General features: G+C 41.8%; 1 protein-coding gene across 8 annotated transcripts in view; it reads right to left on the bottom strand.

The window, feature by feature from the left end:
• The window catches only part of ATP8B1 (ATPase phospholipid transporting 8B1), a 281,690-nt gene that overhangs the window by 111,762 nt on the left and 154,373 nt on the right, over positions 1 to 15,555 (bottom strand). For all 8 annotated transcript variants that reach the window (XM_033933791.1, XM_033933758.1, XM_033933749.1 and 5 more), the window contains 4 exons: positions 11,852 to 11,949; positions 5,985 to 6,098; positions 3,124 to 3,222; positions 2,704 to 2,765 (listed from right to left, as the gene is read on the bottom strand). In XM_033933791.1, the coding sequence (XP_033789682.1) occupies positions 2,704 to 2,765; positions 3,124 to 3,222; positions 5,985 to 6,098; positions 11,852 to 11,949 (373 nt within the window). The remainder of the gene's footprint in view (positions 1 to 2,703; positions 2,766 to 3,123; positions 3,223 to 5,984; positions 6,099 to 11,851; positions 11,950 to 15,555) is intronic.

Below are 15,555 nucleotides of genomic sequence, written 5' to 3'. Positions count from 1 at the left end.
TTCGTATCATCTTTAGGTTGTTGAAGGATCACTGCTCCACTGTTTTGTGGTCATTATTACACATCTATCAACAGACTCGTACGTTGCGGTCCATGGATAAGATGTGACTAATTTGTTGGAATGTGTTGCCAGTGGAAGTAAGGCAAGCCAAGCCTCAAGTATTTTGCAGTTTTGGAAGATGTTAGAAACTATTGTTTGAACGCACTTTTGTGAAACGAGACTGAGGGGTCCTTTCACTAAGGCGCACTAGCCAATTTAGCGTATGCTAAATCGACTAACGCGCCTTAGTCAAAGGACCCCTGAGTATTGAAATTCGTTATTTTAATTAACATGATATGTTAATTCTGAATTTGCTGCTATTTGCTTTTTTTTGGGGGGGGGATTGCTTGCATTATTAGGTTTTATGCATTAGATCTTGAAGTTTGACTTTTAACTGTTTGTAAGATGATGGTGTATGCCTGTTTTTTTTTTTTTTTTGTTATATTTTAAATTGTATTTTTGTGTTGTTACCCGCATAGAATTGTTGGATAAGTGGGATATAAATTTTTTAAATTATCAGTTCTTTAGAGGGCCTGGATTCTTATTCTAAGCCTATAAGGGGGGTGGGGCACCTCTTTACAGATTTTATCCTACTCCCCTCCCTCTCTCCATCCCCTCACAAACAGTCTGGTATGACTATTCTCTGGGTTGTGGACTGCTCATTATTACAGAGTTTTCAAAATAAGATTGTGTCCTCTTGAGCTTAAGGTTTGCAAATATGAAGTCCAAATCAACAAAATGTTTGCATCTCTCAGGAGAGCCCCGGGCATCTCCCGCTTCCCAAGTCTCAAATAAATGTATTTAGTTTCTCCAGTGCCAATTTGGAGAATCATTTGACATCCAGTGTTATAAAATACACTTCCAACTTACAAAGCACATTTTACGAAACAAGAGTGTTTCCCCTTTATTTTTACCCATAAAATCCCCTGGTTTATCTAGCAGCAGTTTTTCAGAAGTGCCACTTACTCTAATTCTGAATAGGATAGTTATATATCTTACTATAGCTGCCCGAAATATTTGAATATCTGAGCGTCCCCATAGAGAGTGATATAAAATTTGAAAATCACTGTTTAATCAGCAACCTGGAATGGAGCACATGAAGCAATTTGTGTAAAGGTTAAAGCCTGAAATATAGACATGGGGCTCCTTTTACTAAAGTGCGCTAGCGTTTATCGCGTGCTGCATTGCCGCGCGCGCTAACCCCATGCTATGTGCCAAGAATGCCAGCTCTATGATGGTGTTAGTGTCTAGCGCGCGTGCTAAAACCTCTAATGCAGCTTAGTAAAAGGAACCCATAGTGTTGTGATTATAAATACTTTAAATCGTTTAAAATAAAATATATACAGCTTAAAAAAAAACCCCCCCACAAAATTAAACTTATATTCTATTAGTCATCAACAGGGGAAAATGAAAGGCCTACAACATTTGGTTGTTTCTTTTTCATATGCTGTGATAGAAAAAGCTATCCTTTTTCTTCTATTTATAACCAGTCTAACTGTGTGCTCAACAAAATAGATAAAATAAATTCATGCAATCTTCCTCCAATTAGTTTTACAAGGGCTACCTATTAAACTTAGCAGAATCCTTAACCTACTCAGAAGTATAATTCAGATAAAACTAAATTCTTCATAGCCTCGCCACACCCACGTGTCACCACAACACCACTATGCATCAACAATCTCAGCTACCCTATTCAATCTACAATGAAATTTCTGGGGGTAATACTGGACCAAGGTCTAACCATGAAAGACCATGTGGACTCCCTAGTCAGAAAGGGGTTTTTTACTCTCTGGAAACTTAGATCCATTAGAGCATACTTCGACGCTTCTTCATTCAGAATTCTGGTACAATTCCTAATGCTAAGCCATCTTGATTATTGTAACATTGCCCATCTGGTAATCTCCCAAAAGAAACTGATACAAAATGCGGCAGTCAGGTTGATCTTTGGGTTGAAGAAGTCCGATCACTTAACCCCTTCCTACCGACTCCTGCACTGGCTGCCAATGGAGGCACGGGCGAAGTTCAAGCTGGGATGTCTCTGCTTCAAGATACTATCTGGTCTAGCCCCTAAATATATAACTGACCTCTTCTCCTTCTCAACCAACAGACATAAGAGAAGAACACACCTGAAGTTCGTTTCCCCATCGGCTAGAGGATGTAAATTTAAGAGACACCATCAACAACTTCTATCGTATCAAGCAGCCACATGGGGCAAAGACCTGGAAAAACTAATTATACACGCAAATAACTATGGTGAATTTACGAAACATCTAAAAACATACCTGTTCTTGAAGTACCTAGGTAACGAATCTGCACAATCGACCCCATCACAATCTCACCCCCCAAATCCGATCCCGTAAACTGTCAACCACTAATCTCTAGCTATGAATGTTCCATTCAATTTGTAGAATCTTCTAATTCATTGTAAACCGCATTGAATCTTTCTAATTCATTGTAATTCATTCTAATTCATAGAATCTTTCTAATTCATTGTAAACCGCATAGAACTTCACGGTCCTGCAGTATATAAACTGTTATTATTATTATTATAAAGCCGGATGCTGTAATTGTACTGGGGACCTATCACAGGGCAGTTCAGAGGGATAAGGCCCTTCTGTGGTCACACCAGTTGCCAAATAGAACAAAAAAAGAACCATCTTATACCTTCCATCTGCAATAACTTCACAGGACCTGTTGTTGATTTCATTATCCATTCTATGACGGGCCTTAAAAGAGGAAAAAAAATGCATTTTTGATTAATTTATCTATCAATGGCAAAGTCTACTATAAATTTCATTCTTTTTCAGATATTTAAGTATGTTTTATTATGCTTTCCACCCATGAAGTACTTGTGCTCTTTGTGGTATGATAAACACTCCAAGGATTTTCCTTACATCTCTAATGAAGTGACTCCCTTTCCCCACCTCCTGAAACTATCTCAGATTCACTCAGGGATCTTTAACATTGCCATGGATGTCGACTACTGTTAGGAGTACTGGTTTTCAACAACCTGCCTCCTAGAGCTACTACAAAGAAACTTGAAACATTCAGATTACAAGACGACTAAAATAAAAATTTGCTTACGACATCGTCCACAAGGTCTTTGATAGCAGTTATTCCAAGCACCAGCAGTAGAGGTATAAGTGTTGTAGACCAGGACACAGTGGATATCATAGGAATTGCCTAAAATCAAAAGTAATTTGCTTTAGAATCTATTCCCACAATTGAAAAAAAGAACAACAAAATCTTATTGATGCATGATCACACAAATTTAATTCACTTGTATCCAGCCCAATTTTATAGTTCTTTTCCACCGAGCTCAAGATTTCACTTTGAAACAAAATACGGCACTCTAATAATAATGTAATGTATTTATTTTTGTTGTATTGTTTTATTATTGTGTACTAGTGTTTAAGCCCGTTACATTAACGGGTGCTAGAAAGCAGCCTCCTTTCCCTCTTCCCCTCCAGTTCCTCCCTCTCCCCCTCCAGTTCCTCTCCGTGGACCCCTTCTGTCTCTCCCCCCCCAAGCAAAGCTGTCTGCCTCCCAGCACACCCTTCCCCCCAAAGCAGCCTCCTTTCCCTCTCCCCCTCCAGTTCCTCCCTGACTGTCTCTCCGTGGCCCCCTTCTGTCTTCCCCCCAAGCAAAACTGTCTGCCTCCCAGCACACCCCTCCCCCAAAGCAGCCCCCTTTCCCTATCTTCCTCCAGTTCATCTGCCCCATTTCATCCTCTTCCCTTTGATCAAGGTCTCTCCCTAACCCTTAAGATGCATTATCTCTCACCTCCCAGTTCTGGCCCCCGTAATTTAGCATAGCTGTCTCATTACCTCTTCCCTCAGGTAAAAGATTGGCCCTCTCCCTTGCTCTTCCCTCGATTTCATACCCTCTTCTCCCCTTCCCCTTCCGCGGGTCGGGTGTCATCCTTACATTGTCCGCTCCCCGCTGGTATGCAGGTCGGCGAGTCACCGGCAGAGCCAGAAAAATACAGGCTGCTTCCGAGAAGCATGGAAGAGAGGCCGCCGCTGTTCCTCCTCGCCTGCCTTTGCGTCCCCTTGCTGCTGGGCGGCGGCAGCGTCCTGGGCCTGCACTTTTTGGGCCTCGAGGCCGAAGTGGCACTCAACCTGTCTTTGGGGGTGGACTGGATACGAAATTAGTGGTGCCGGAAAGGCTCTGGACGCGAGCTGGGAGGAAGACCGGTGGTTGCTGAGGCTGCGGCCGCCCAGAGACTGCGCTCAGCTGCCCAGGAACCCCGTTACACTCTCGTTGCGCCTCCGGGTCCACGTGCACAGCCGCACTGCACACTCCAAAGAGGGGAGCAGAAGGAATGGCGGCGGCGACAGCGGTTTGTTTTGCAGTGAGTGAGGGCGGGAGGGGGGCGAAGCTTCTGATTGTTCTCTGCCGCCGTGTTCTAAAATAGAATCCGGCCACGAATCACACACCACGGCAGCAGGGAACATGAAACCCTAAGTGCGCATGCGCGCTTAGGGTTTTATTATATAGGATGTTTTATCTTGTGAGCTGCTTAGTTGTAAGCGGGCTATACATTAATAAAATTTTTAAAAAAAGAGAGTACAATTGGGAGCATGGTGTTCAAAGACTTGCTACAGAGATCCTTAAAAATATATAATATTTCAAAGTATTGAGAGCTTTGTTTACATTCTAGACAGTGGACAGTTTTTATGCATGCATGTCTGAGGCTTTGGATCAAAGGCATAAAATGTTCTCCACCGATTGCAAAAGGGATGAAGAATGTGTCCTCAAGACTACCTTATTGTGACTGAATGAGGGGCTCATAGTTGATCAAGGTTTGAAGTTCACTAATTGTTTTAGCTAAGAACTGCTACTAGAAGAGAACTTTTCACATCACACTTAACCATTTAGGTCTATGACATCCCCATTGGCCATTTCATAGAGAAGAAATCAAAAAGGGAACAAGGACTTTTGAACTAGAGAGATCTGTTATAAAAGCATTATATTTCAAGACAATGGGACAGTGGTATGCTGCTACTGGTCTATCAGGACACTAGGGGCAAAGACAATACATGCACAAATAGGAAAGGGAGAAGTAGTCTAGTGGTTAAAGCAATAGGCTAGAACCAGGAAGCCAGGGTTCCAATCCTGTTTCTGCTACTAAACACTCCTTGTGACTTTGGGTAACCCATTACCTCCTAAGCCTCAGGTATCCACTTATATATCCATGCCACAATGAGCTATCTAGTATCTAAAAACTTATCCCCACAATACATTGCTGCATATATCCAGTAGTGCCACAGGAACAAGCCACTGATGTCAAAAGTTTTTGTTAATAGAGGTGGTAACGTGTGTGTGTGTGGTGGGGGTGGGGGGGAAGAGACCTTGGTCTTGTATAGAACACCAGACAGTTTTGCTTGTGCCATTTCTTGACCCTTGGGAACATTTGTTCACACTTGTAATGGCTCACTGTTCTGGAGTAGGCCCAAGAAAATGGCATCTTTTATTGGCATCATGCTTAGGTATCTTTCAAAGCCTGGTTTAGCCTATACAACAGATCTGAAGATGAAGAGCCTAGACAAACTAAAGTTAATTCTAATTTAATCTTGTTTCTTAAAAAACAACAAAAAAAAACAACAGATGAACAGTGATGAAGTCACTATTAGCAGAATAGCTGAACACTCCAAAAAAGGTTTTTTTAGAAAAGCTTTGGATTTCATCTCTGTTAGAGATAAAGACAAAACAGAGGCAATTTCTCTGTGTAAGGAATGCTTATGCTGAGAACTTTTACATTAGCTCTAAGCTCTGGGAGAATTTTCCAGTGCTGTCCAGTTTCATCACCCAGTTGTGTGCCCGATTCAACCCATTTGTCAAAGGAAATAAAAACATTCTTTTTTTGTGTTCTGTAGTTCTGTAGGAATGTCATGAAACCTTTGCCATCCCGAAGATCTAATCTTTAATTAAGAATATCTTACCTGCAGAATAAGCAGTATCAAGAAATAGGTGTTTGCTGCTCTTTTAAACTGTTCCCATAAGTTTAATGGCAAGAAGGTGATTGGATTGTACTTATAGGTCTTTATTGCATTTCCCTGTTGAAAGATGGCACAGAAGAAAATCATTCAAACAGCAATAAATGCAAATTCCATAGCTGTGTGCCTGTAGTTACATGCAGCTTGTATAAATAAATGCAGCAAAAAAGTGCTATTCTATAAGAGTACATATGATGGAATAGTGCGTAATCTTAATTGGGCATATATGTAGGTGGAGCATATGCACATCTCCTACGTATGTGTACAACTTAAAATATTCTAAGTTGGGTACAGTGCTTACCGCATTTATTCATGCCACAGACCTGGTTAAGTGGGTACACCTACAGCTAGGTATTAGTGAAAAATACTCCCTGTATAAATAATGCCTAAATTTTGGCATTCCAAAGTGGGTTTATCTAGAATTCAATACTAGAATCTAGGTACCCAGATGCTGTTATAGACAAAGTCGCGCTAGAAGGGTTAACGCGCGTGACTTTTCATCACGCGCTAACCCCCGCGCTAGCCAAAAACTACCGCCTGCTCAAGAGGAGGCGGTAACGGCTTGTGCGTCTGGCGGTTTAGCGCATGTTAAACCGTCGGTGCATCTTTGTAAAAGGAGCCCTAAATACTCCTCATGCTCTAGTGCAGTGGTCTCAAACTCAAACCTTTTGCAAGGCCACATTTTGGATTTGTAGGTACTTGGAGGACCTCAGAAAAAAATAGCTAATGTCTTATTAAAGAAATGACAATTTTGCATGAGTTAAAACTCTTTATAATTTATAAATCTTTCCTTTTGGCTAAGTCTTAATAATAATATTGTAATTTATAGCAGAAGAGACAAATGATCAAGAAACTGTTTTATTTTACTTTTGCGATTATGATAAATATACCTAGGGCCTCAAAATAGTACCTGGCGGGCCGTGAGTTTGAAACCACTATTCTTGTGGTATACTTATATCTCTAAGGGCTCCTTTATAGACTTAATCTGAATATTGACCTACACGTACATTCACTCTGCACCTCCTCAATCTCTCCCTATACTTCACCCCAGAACTTTGTTCATTGGGCAAGTTTCTCCTATTACATTACATTACATTACGGATTTCTATTCTGCCATTACCTTGCAGTTCAAGGCGGATTACAAAAGAATTATCCAAGATGTATTACAAAAAAAAAAAAAAAAAATTGGTCATTTTCAAAAAGAGTGAGAAATGGGTAAGTTTATTTGTTTGGGGTAGTTGGCTTTAGTGAGAGGTGGAGTTTGAGACTTGCGGTATTATTTCTTTTTTCAGAGTTTTCTTTAAGAGTATGGTCTTTATTTCTTTTCTAAAAGTCTTGTAGTCGAGGGATGCCGTCAGTAGATTGGCGATTTGGTTGTCTAGTTTGGCTGCTTGTACCCTTCTCCTCTACTGCCAATTCCAGACTATGTTTCTTCTCTCTTGCTGCACCATAAGCCTAGAACAAACTGCTTGAGTTAGTACGTCATGCTCTGTCCCTGGTAGTATTCAAATCCATACTAAAAGCCTACTTTCTCAAGGTTGGTTTTAATTCCTAATCCCAACTTGTTTGTAAAGCACTGGTTTGTAAACCCCCACTTGTTTGTAAAGCACTGGTGCCTGAGAAACTCCCTAATCCCCTGTCTGATTAGATTGTAAATTCTACTGAGCAGGGACAATCTCTTGAATGTTTTAATGTATGGCGCTGTATACATCTAGCAATGGTATACAAACGAGTAATAGTATCTCAATATCTAAACATAATATAAGATGTTCTCTTAGGCTTCCACGGTTTCAAGATTGCTGCCATCGTGGCTGCAACGTCTGTTCCATTTATTCAGAGAGTGCTAGACCTGGACTACTGCAATCATAATATAAGAACTTAAAGGTATTAGCTTGGCATGTATATTCATTCTTTCTCTTGATTTCTAGTTGGGCGCATTCATAGTATACTGAGGCTGCAAAGTGAACAAATATCAAATTATTTTTATTATGCAGCTGTACAAGGGCTCATTTTCAAAGCACTTAGAAACACAAAGTACTCCATTCCTCAAATAAGTTGCTATTATCTGTACCCTCCTCCTCCACTGCCAATTCCAGACTTAGTTCCTTTCATTTTACTGCCTCACATGCCTGGAACAAACTACCTGAGACCACGTGTCATGCTCCTCCCCTTCCCTTGTTCAAAAGTAGACTGAAAACCCACCTTTTTGAGATAGCCTTAAACTCGTAACCCTACTCCCCTCTACTCACCATCCTAACCAGTAGCTTACCATCCCTGTTAACTATATCCCCTATCCTGGCATCTTGGGTTTTTGTCCCAGTCTCAATTGACTAGATTGTGAGCAGGGACTGTGTCCTTTGCAACTCCGTACAGTGGTGCATACGTCCATTTGTTCTGAAGATAATCAATACCGTATTTCCCCAAATATAGTCCACGGCCTATACATGGGTTTTACAAACCAGTGTATGGGGCGTGGCCTAGTTAAATGCGGCAGCCTGGTATTAGCTGCGGCTTATCTTCCAGTACCCCCCTGCCTTTTCCATTCATCCCTCCCACCCCCTGGCACCTTTTTCGTAAGCCCCCTCGCTGGCGCGCAGCTTGGGTCTCCAGCAGTCCAGGGCAGCCGCGATCTCTTCAGCATCTGGCCTGCCCCCGCACTGCTTGCCGAATGGCTGAGGTCAGTTAATTTAATTTAATTCTTATATACCGCTAATAACCATGAGGTTTCTAAGCGGTTTACAAAAATGATGCATTAAAAGATACAATAAATAAAAATAAATAAGATAGGTACTTGGAAATTCCCTAACTGTCCCAAAGGCTCACAATCTAACTAAAGTACCTGAAGAAACAATTTATGAAAAGTAAAGATAAAAATATAGACAGAGGTAGAGATAGAGATAGAAATGAATATTCCAACAAGATGGCGGCCAGTTAGGTCATCTTCTGTGCTGTCTCCCTTGTCCTGCTTTTATTTTTGTTTTATTTTGTCTTTGTTGATTTTTCTTTTAAATTTCTTTTTTGTTGATTTTTTGTTCTGTCTCTGCTGTTTTCATTTGGGACTTCCAGTCTCGTTGGTGTTTGCTTCTTTTGAGCTCACCTACCGATTTCCAATTTAACAGTTGCTCCGATCTGGCAGCTGAGGGAGCCATTGCCTGATGCCTGAATGGTTCTATAGTGGCGGTTAAGAGTTGAAGTATTGGGTCCTGTTTCTTTTCGTGGTGGATGGGAGAGTTCTGGCTTTCGGCTCCTTGTGTTCATGTCCAGCCACTAGCAGAGAGGAGTGTGGGAGCACTGCTTCACCCCCTCCCGAACCAGCATAGGACCAGTTCCGTTGAATTCAAGCTGCAACAACGGCGTGCTGAGGGCAGATGAAGGCGGGAGCCAGCCCACGCCGCCACGGAGGGACTACATCGGACCGGCATGCAGGTCGGTCGAGCCAGCTCGACCTCCTCCCCGTTACCAGCAGGGAGAGGAGATTAAATCTTTTTCTCCCTGTTAGGTTGTGGGAGAGGCAGAGCGGTGATCGCACTCCTTTCCTGAGCGGGCTGGCAAAAAGATATCAGCCCGCTGCTTGAAAGCAATCTTTTTTTTTTTTTCCCCTGCTGGGTCGTGGGAGAGGCGGAACGATGCTCGCACGCCACTCCTGAGCTGACACTCTTCAATATTAATATGAAGATCTACATGCGGTGGAACTGTGACCAGGTGCCCTGCTGGAGAGGATCTCCCGATACTGCTGCTGGTCTCGGTGAGCCGTTAGCACCGCTTCTTTCAAAGTGTTCTCCCCTGCTGGATCGGGAGAGCTGACGTCGGCCATTCAGCGGGCGGTGCGGGGGCATGCCGGATTCCGAAGAGATCGCAGCTGCCCTGCACCGCTGGAGACCCGAGCCATGCGCTGCTGAGGGGGCTTACGAAAAAGGTACCAGGGGGTGGGGGGATGAATAGAAAAGGCAGGGGAGGTACCGGAAGATAAGCCGCAGCTAATACCATGGGTGTGGCCTATGCAGAGGGGCAGCCTATACGTGTGGAAATACGGTAGTAGTAGTGGAGGTGGTTGTAGTAGTAGTAGTAGTGATAATAGCAATGCAGTGGGCTGAGATACCCACCACAGCTCCTTGTGACCTTTGGCAAGTTACCTACCCTCCATAACCCCAGGTACAAAAAAAAAAAAACTTTAGATAATGAACCCACCAGAGACAGAGGAAGTACCTGCATAGAATGTGTACAGCACTGCGTATATCTAGTAGAACTACAGAAATGATTATTAGCAATAACGTATATGAATACGATATAATAGATGGAGTTTAAACTCAACATCAAAGTAATTTTTTTACAGAAAGGGTGGTAAAATGCCTGGAACGCCCAAAAGAAGAGTGGCCTAGTGGTGAGGACTGCAGCCTCAGCACCCCGAGGTTGCAGGTTCAAGCCCAGTGCAACCCTGGGCAAGTCACAACACTCCATTGCCCCAGGTATGCGAGTCAGATTGTGAGCCCACTGGGACAGATAGGGCTCAGTCAGGGCAGTGAAAATTAGCCTCTGATATTCAGTGCTGGTGCCCAGACATCCCCTGGCACTAAATATTAGGGGCTGATCTAGACAGCGACGGTTGGCATTTAAAAAGACGCTCTCCATTGCCAGCTGAACATTGGTTGGTCAGTTAATATGTGAACCGGAGTGGTTTACACAGAGAATTCCCAAATGCAAGAGGATTGAAACAAAGCACAGATAATTTCAGCTCAACACTGCACATTGGAGGGGAAGGGTACTTGTATGAAATGGAAATTACAAGCCTAACCACTTTACTGAGCATTTCAGGTCAACCTATCTGCTTTCTATTACATTTCTTTACAGGAGAAAGTACAAAATTTTTAGTGGTAGGGAGAAAATGCAAACACCTTATTTGTTACACCAATTGAAACCAATGTTAACACCATTTGACTTCTGTACTGTAGTGCAGGCTATGGTTTTGTCGAGACTTGATTACGACAATGCCCTTTACCTTGAAATAACAAAAGCAAGATGTGCAAGTCATACAAAATGCAGCAAGATTGATAATGGGTTTATCTAAATATGATCATATTTCACCACATCTCCAAAAATTGCATTGGTTACCAGTTGCCTTCAGAGTACAGTAATGATCTTTCATCAATTCTTGCATGGAAACATTCCAGAATTGTTTAAAAATAATATACTTAGTTATACACCAAAAAGATCATTACGTTCTGAGAATTTGGCTTTACTGAAGATGACTGTGAATCCAAGGCTTGTCGAGACAGGTAAAATGACTTTTTGTTGCGCAGGAGTTAAGATATGGAACTCTTTGGTGGATCAGATATGGAATTGTCGTGAAAGGGGTATGTTTAGAAAATTACTAAAGATGCAGTTATTTGTAGATGCTTTTCTCTAGAAATAATTTTCTTCTCTGGTAAAGCTGATGACTCATGATTGTTATTATGCAAAGTCATGGTATTATTTTGTACTTAGGATTTTTAAGCTTTGTTTGAATGTTTATTTTATCATGTTTTTGTTTTAAAACTATGTATGTAAACTATGTAAACCATTTAGTTGTAAACGGTATAGAAATTTTTAAAATAAAATCAATCTCCTATTTTGTTCCATATTTACACCGATTTAAAATAAAAAGTACTCTTGCCCACCCGTAGAGAATTTTTTTTTTTATTCAAAAAAGCTAAAAAAATTTTTTTTACTAAACTAAGTCCACACAAATACATCTAATAACTTCCCAGAAGACATGGAAATGCCTTACACTTTTCTCTATTTTAATTTTACAATAAAAGAAACAGAAATCAACTTACAGAATATTTACTCTTCTTAAAACAAAAGAATTTCCTTTTCTTAAACTGGGGCTGGTCGTAGAAGCAGCGGTCATTTGCCTTCACTTGCCAGGAACATTCTGAAATTAAGCAAGCGTCAGTGATGTAAGCAGAAAAAGAAAATAAAGTATTGCTGGCAACAAGCACATGAGTCCAAAACTAAAGGTAAGGAAAACAGTCATTGAAATAAATAGTATTCTATAAGTGACAGAACAGGTTAATCAATATCAACCCTACTATTTCTCTCAATGACTGTTTTCCTTACCTGTACAACTAGGTTGCATCATATCTCAGTTATCATTTGTGTACTGTACATTTTTGAATTAAAAAAACAACAAAAAAACCAATAAAATCTTTGACCTAAAATTAAGTCTCCATTCACTCCCCTCTCATAAAAGGTTTCAGCCTCCAGGAAGCAAACAACTGAATATAAGATTTTTCCAGAATACCTATTGCCATCCAAGAGGGAATTTGACTGTCTGAGCCGTTTTGAAGCTTTAAAAGTGTCATTAACAAAAAATTTGGATAAACGTTCCGATTGTGTAGGAGGTGGATTCTGCAAATGCCCTCCATTACCACACTCTTCTGTTTTCACCCCAACCTGGTCACTTACCCATTAAGATGACTGTATTTACCGGTACTTGCCTCCCATAGGCCCAAACCTATTTAATTATTTATTAATTCAATTTTCTATACCATTCTCCGGGGAGAGCTCAGAACGGTTTACATGAGTTTATTCAGGTACTCAAGCATTTTTCCCTGTCTGTCTTGGTGGGCTCACAATCTAAAGGACCAGGGGCAATGGGTGGTTTGAACCCACAACCCCAGAGTGCTGTGGCTGTAGTAACCTTTGCACCACATTCTCCTCCCCAAAGCAGGAAAAATATTCCTTTCCTTTTCAAATCTTATTCCATTCAAATCCTGATTCGTTCCAGGGGAAAAGGCAATTCTGGAAATGCTTTCAGTTTTAAAGGGTAAAGCATAATAATGATCATGGTACACTGCAATGCTTAAGTAATGAACACAGATTTGCAAAATCATACCTACTGTACAAATGGGCTTATGCAGAAAGCATTCCTGTGGGTTTTACTGGACAAATGATACAGAAGTGATTTTAGCATAGGTGTTAAATGAATGGTAATATGTGCATTAATTGCACAGATATTAAAAAAAAAAAAAAACACCCAAAAAAACCAACAAACCCCAACCCCATGCACCTTGTGTGTGAGAAACTTAATATCACATTTGGGGTAGTGTAGAAGTGTTAGCTAGGAGTGGGTGTTTAGTGACCTCTCTCTCCTCAAACCTGCCCTAGATTGCTTTCTCCACTGGTCCCTAGCACACCACCCCCACCCTTCCTAATTGTCTAGCAGTATCTTCCAAAATGACCATTTGCCACACAACCAATCACCTGCTACTCCCACTAGTACCACACAACCAATCACCTGCTACTCCCCCCCCTCCAAGTACCTTAAATATTAGAGACAGGAGTGATGCCACTTGCTCCAGTCTCTGGTGCCATCATCTTCAAAACTGCTTAGGTCAGTAAAATGCAGGAGCAATATATAAAATCTTAAATAAATATAAACAAACATGATGCCATAAGAGAAATTTTCCCTTATAAAGGAAAATATTCCCTTAAATGGTAGATTGACCCTGCCCAGTGCATCCCAGGATGTACCTCATTATTGAAGATGATAGCACTAGAGAAGAGAAAGCAAGGACAACCAGCCAGTCAGGTTTTCAGGCTAGCCCTAATGAATATGCATGGAGCAGATTCTGCATACCCGTCACCTCCATTATATGCAAATCTCTTTCAGGCATATTCTCTCTCATGCATATTCATTAGGGTTATCCCAAAAACCCAACTGGTTGATGGTCTTCCAGGTCGGGGTTGGGAACCACTGCACTAGACTAACAAGAAATGTTTTGTAGTCGAGTTGGGGAGGGACAGAAGGAGGGTGCCATTAGACCTCTAGAAAATAACACTGCTTTCAGGAGAGGGGAGGGCAAGGGGTTTCCATAAAACACCAGATAACACCAGGAATCTTTTATCAGGGGTGGGAAGGCAATTTATTTATTTATTCAATTTTCTATACTATTCTCCCAAGGGAGTTCAGAACGGTTTACATGAATTTATTTAGGCACTCAAGCAATGTTTGTCAGGGCATCAGGTAAAGTGGAGCCCCCCCCTTCTAATTCAATGCCTCTGGAAGAAACACCTGGCCTTTCTCCATGTCAAATCAGACACCCAGGTACTCCAGGGACTGAAACAGGCTGTAGCTGGCTCTTCTTCAGATTGAACTGAAGAGGTGTCCTTGTTTTTGGCAGCCAGATTGAAGAAGCACTGACTAATATAAGTGGCAGTTTACTTTTATTAAAAGGTTTTCTTCTGTGTTTTATGCTGCTGACGCGTGATCTACTCTGCCTTGAATTTGTTTCTACATTTCCTGTGGTTGGTGAGGTGGAACTTAACACAATATAAAATAGGAAAATATAGCAGGTGGAGTTTTTTATGGTCCGTGATAGTCAAGGGATTGTCTGCTTTATGTTTATTACAATAGAAGCACTCCCCAGTCATTGATTGACTTTAACTGAGGCCTTTTTCTCCACCTATATTGTATGTGTGAGTGTTACCCGTCATTCCCCAGGAGAGAGTAGATTTTGTTTTGATATTCTTCTTCAGGTTGACAATCCATCCCAGACCTTGAAGGTCATTAAGATGATCTGAACCGCCCTCTCCACTTCCCTCCCTTGAGGGTGCCCTGATGGGCCAGTCATCCAAGTAAGGGTGGACCAGCCAACCCAGTTTGTGGAGGTGAGCTGTCACTACAATCATCAACTTGGTGAAGGTCTGGGACTGATTTCAGGCCACTAGTCTTGAGATCATCCAACCCCTGGCCAAATAGCATATTGCCCCTGAAAGGAAGCCTGCTGAGGTGGAATCCCCAGCCCAATGTCTGATCCACAGGATTCTGTGAGCAGATACAGAATAAGCTCAAACTTTGCCCACAACCCAAAGCACATCATACAAACCATCAGCCACACAATCCACTCCCAGCAGCAACAGCGAGGAAAGGGGGATCCGAATTCATACTGCTCAGGTAACAAATTAGAATGGTATCCTTAGCCACAAAGGAAGCTGCCGCAGTAGCTCACACCGCCAGAGATAAGGCCTCAAATTGTCTTTTGAACAACATGTCCAGTCTACAATCCTATTGATCCTTAAGCATTACACCACCGCTCACTGGGAAGGGATGTGCGCTTGGTCACCTGAACCACCAGAAAGTCTACTTTAGGCATAGCAAACATCTGCTGGAAATCCTGGACATAGCTTGGTCATTGTTTTTGCCACTTTAAGGTAGCCCTCCATGTTCTCCCAATGCTCAAAAATCAAGACTGTCATATCCGGGTGTATGGAAAGGTGGTAGGCTGAAAGCGGACTCCGTTCAACAGGGAAGAGTGGGAAGTAGGCCGAGGAGGATCAATCCTATTTATGTATGTCAACTTGTAGCCTGTTCTGAGCCCTTTGGGGACAGAAAACAAGTTAAATAAATAAATTTTGAGCTCCTTAAGGGACTCAATGAGATCACTCAAAGCAACAAACTTCAAAACCCTGCGAACTGAGGGGTCCTCGCCCTAGTCCAAAGCAGCACTCGGACCCTAATCCGAGCGTCACATTGTCT

This window comes from Geotrypetes seraphini, chromosome 1 (genome assembly GCF_902459505.1).
Source record: "Geotrypetes seraphini chromosome 1, aGeoSer1.1, whole genome shotgun sequence".
Lineage (NCBI taxonomy): Eukaryota > Metazoa > Chordata > Amphibia > Gymnophiona > Dermophiidae > Geotrypetes > Geotrypetes seraphini.
The sequence above is the reverse complement of the archived record's forward strand: the minus strand, read 5'-3'. Positions and strand labels throughout refer to the sequence as shown.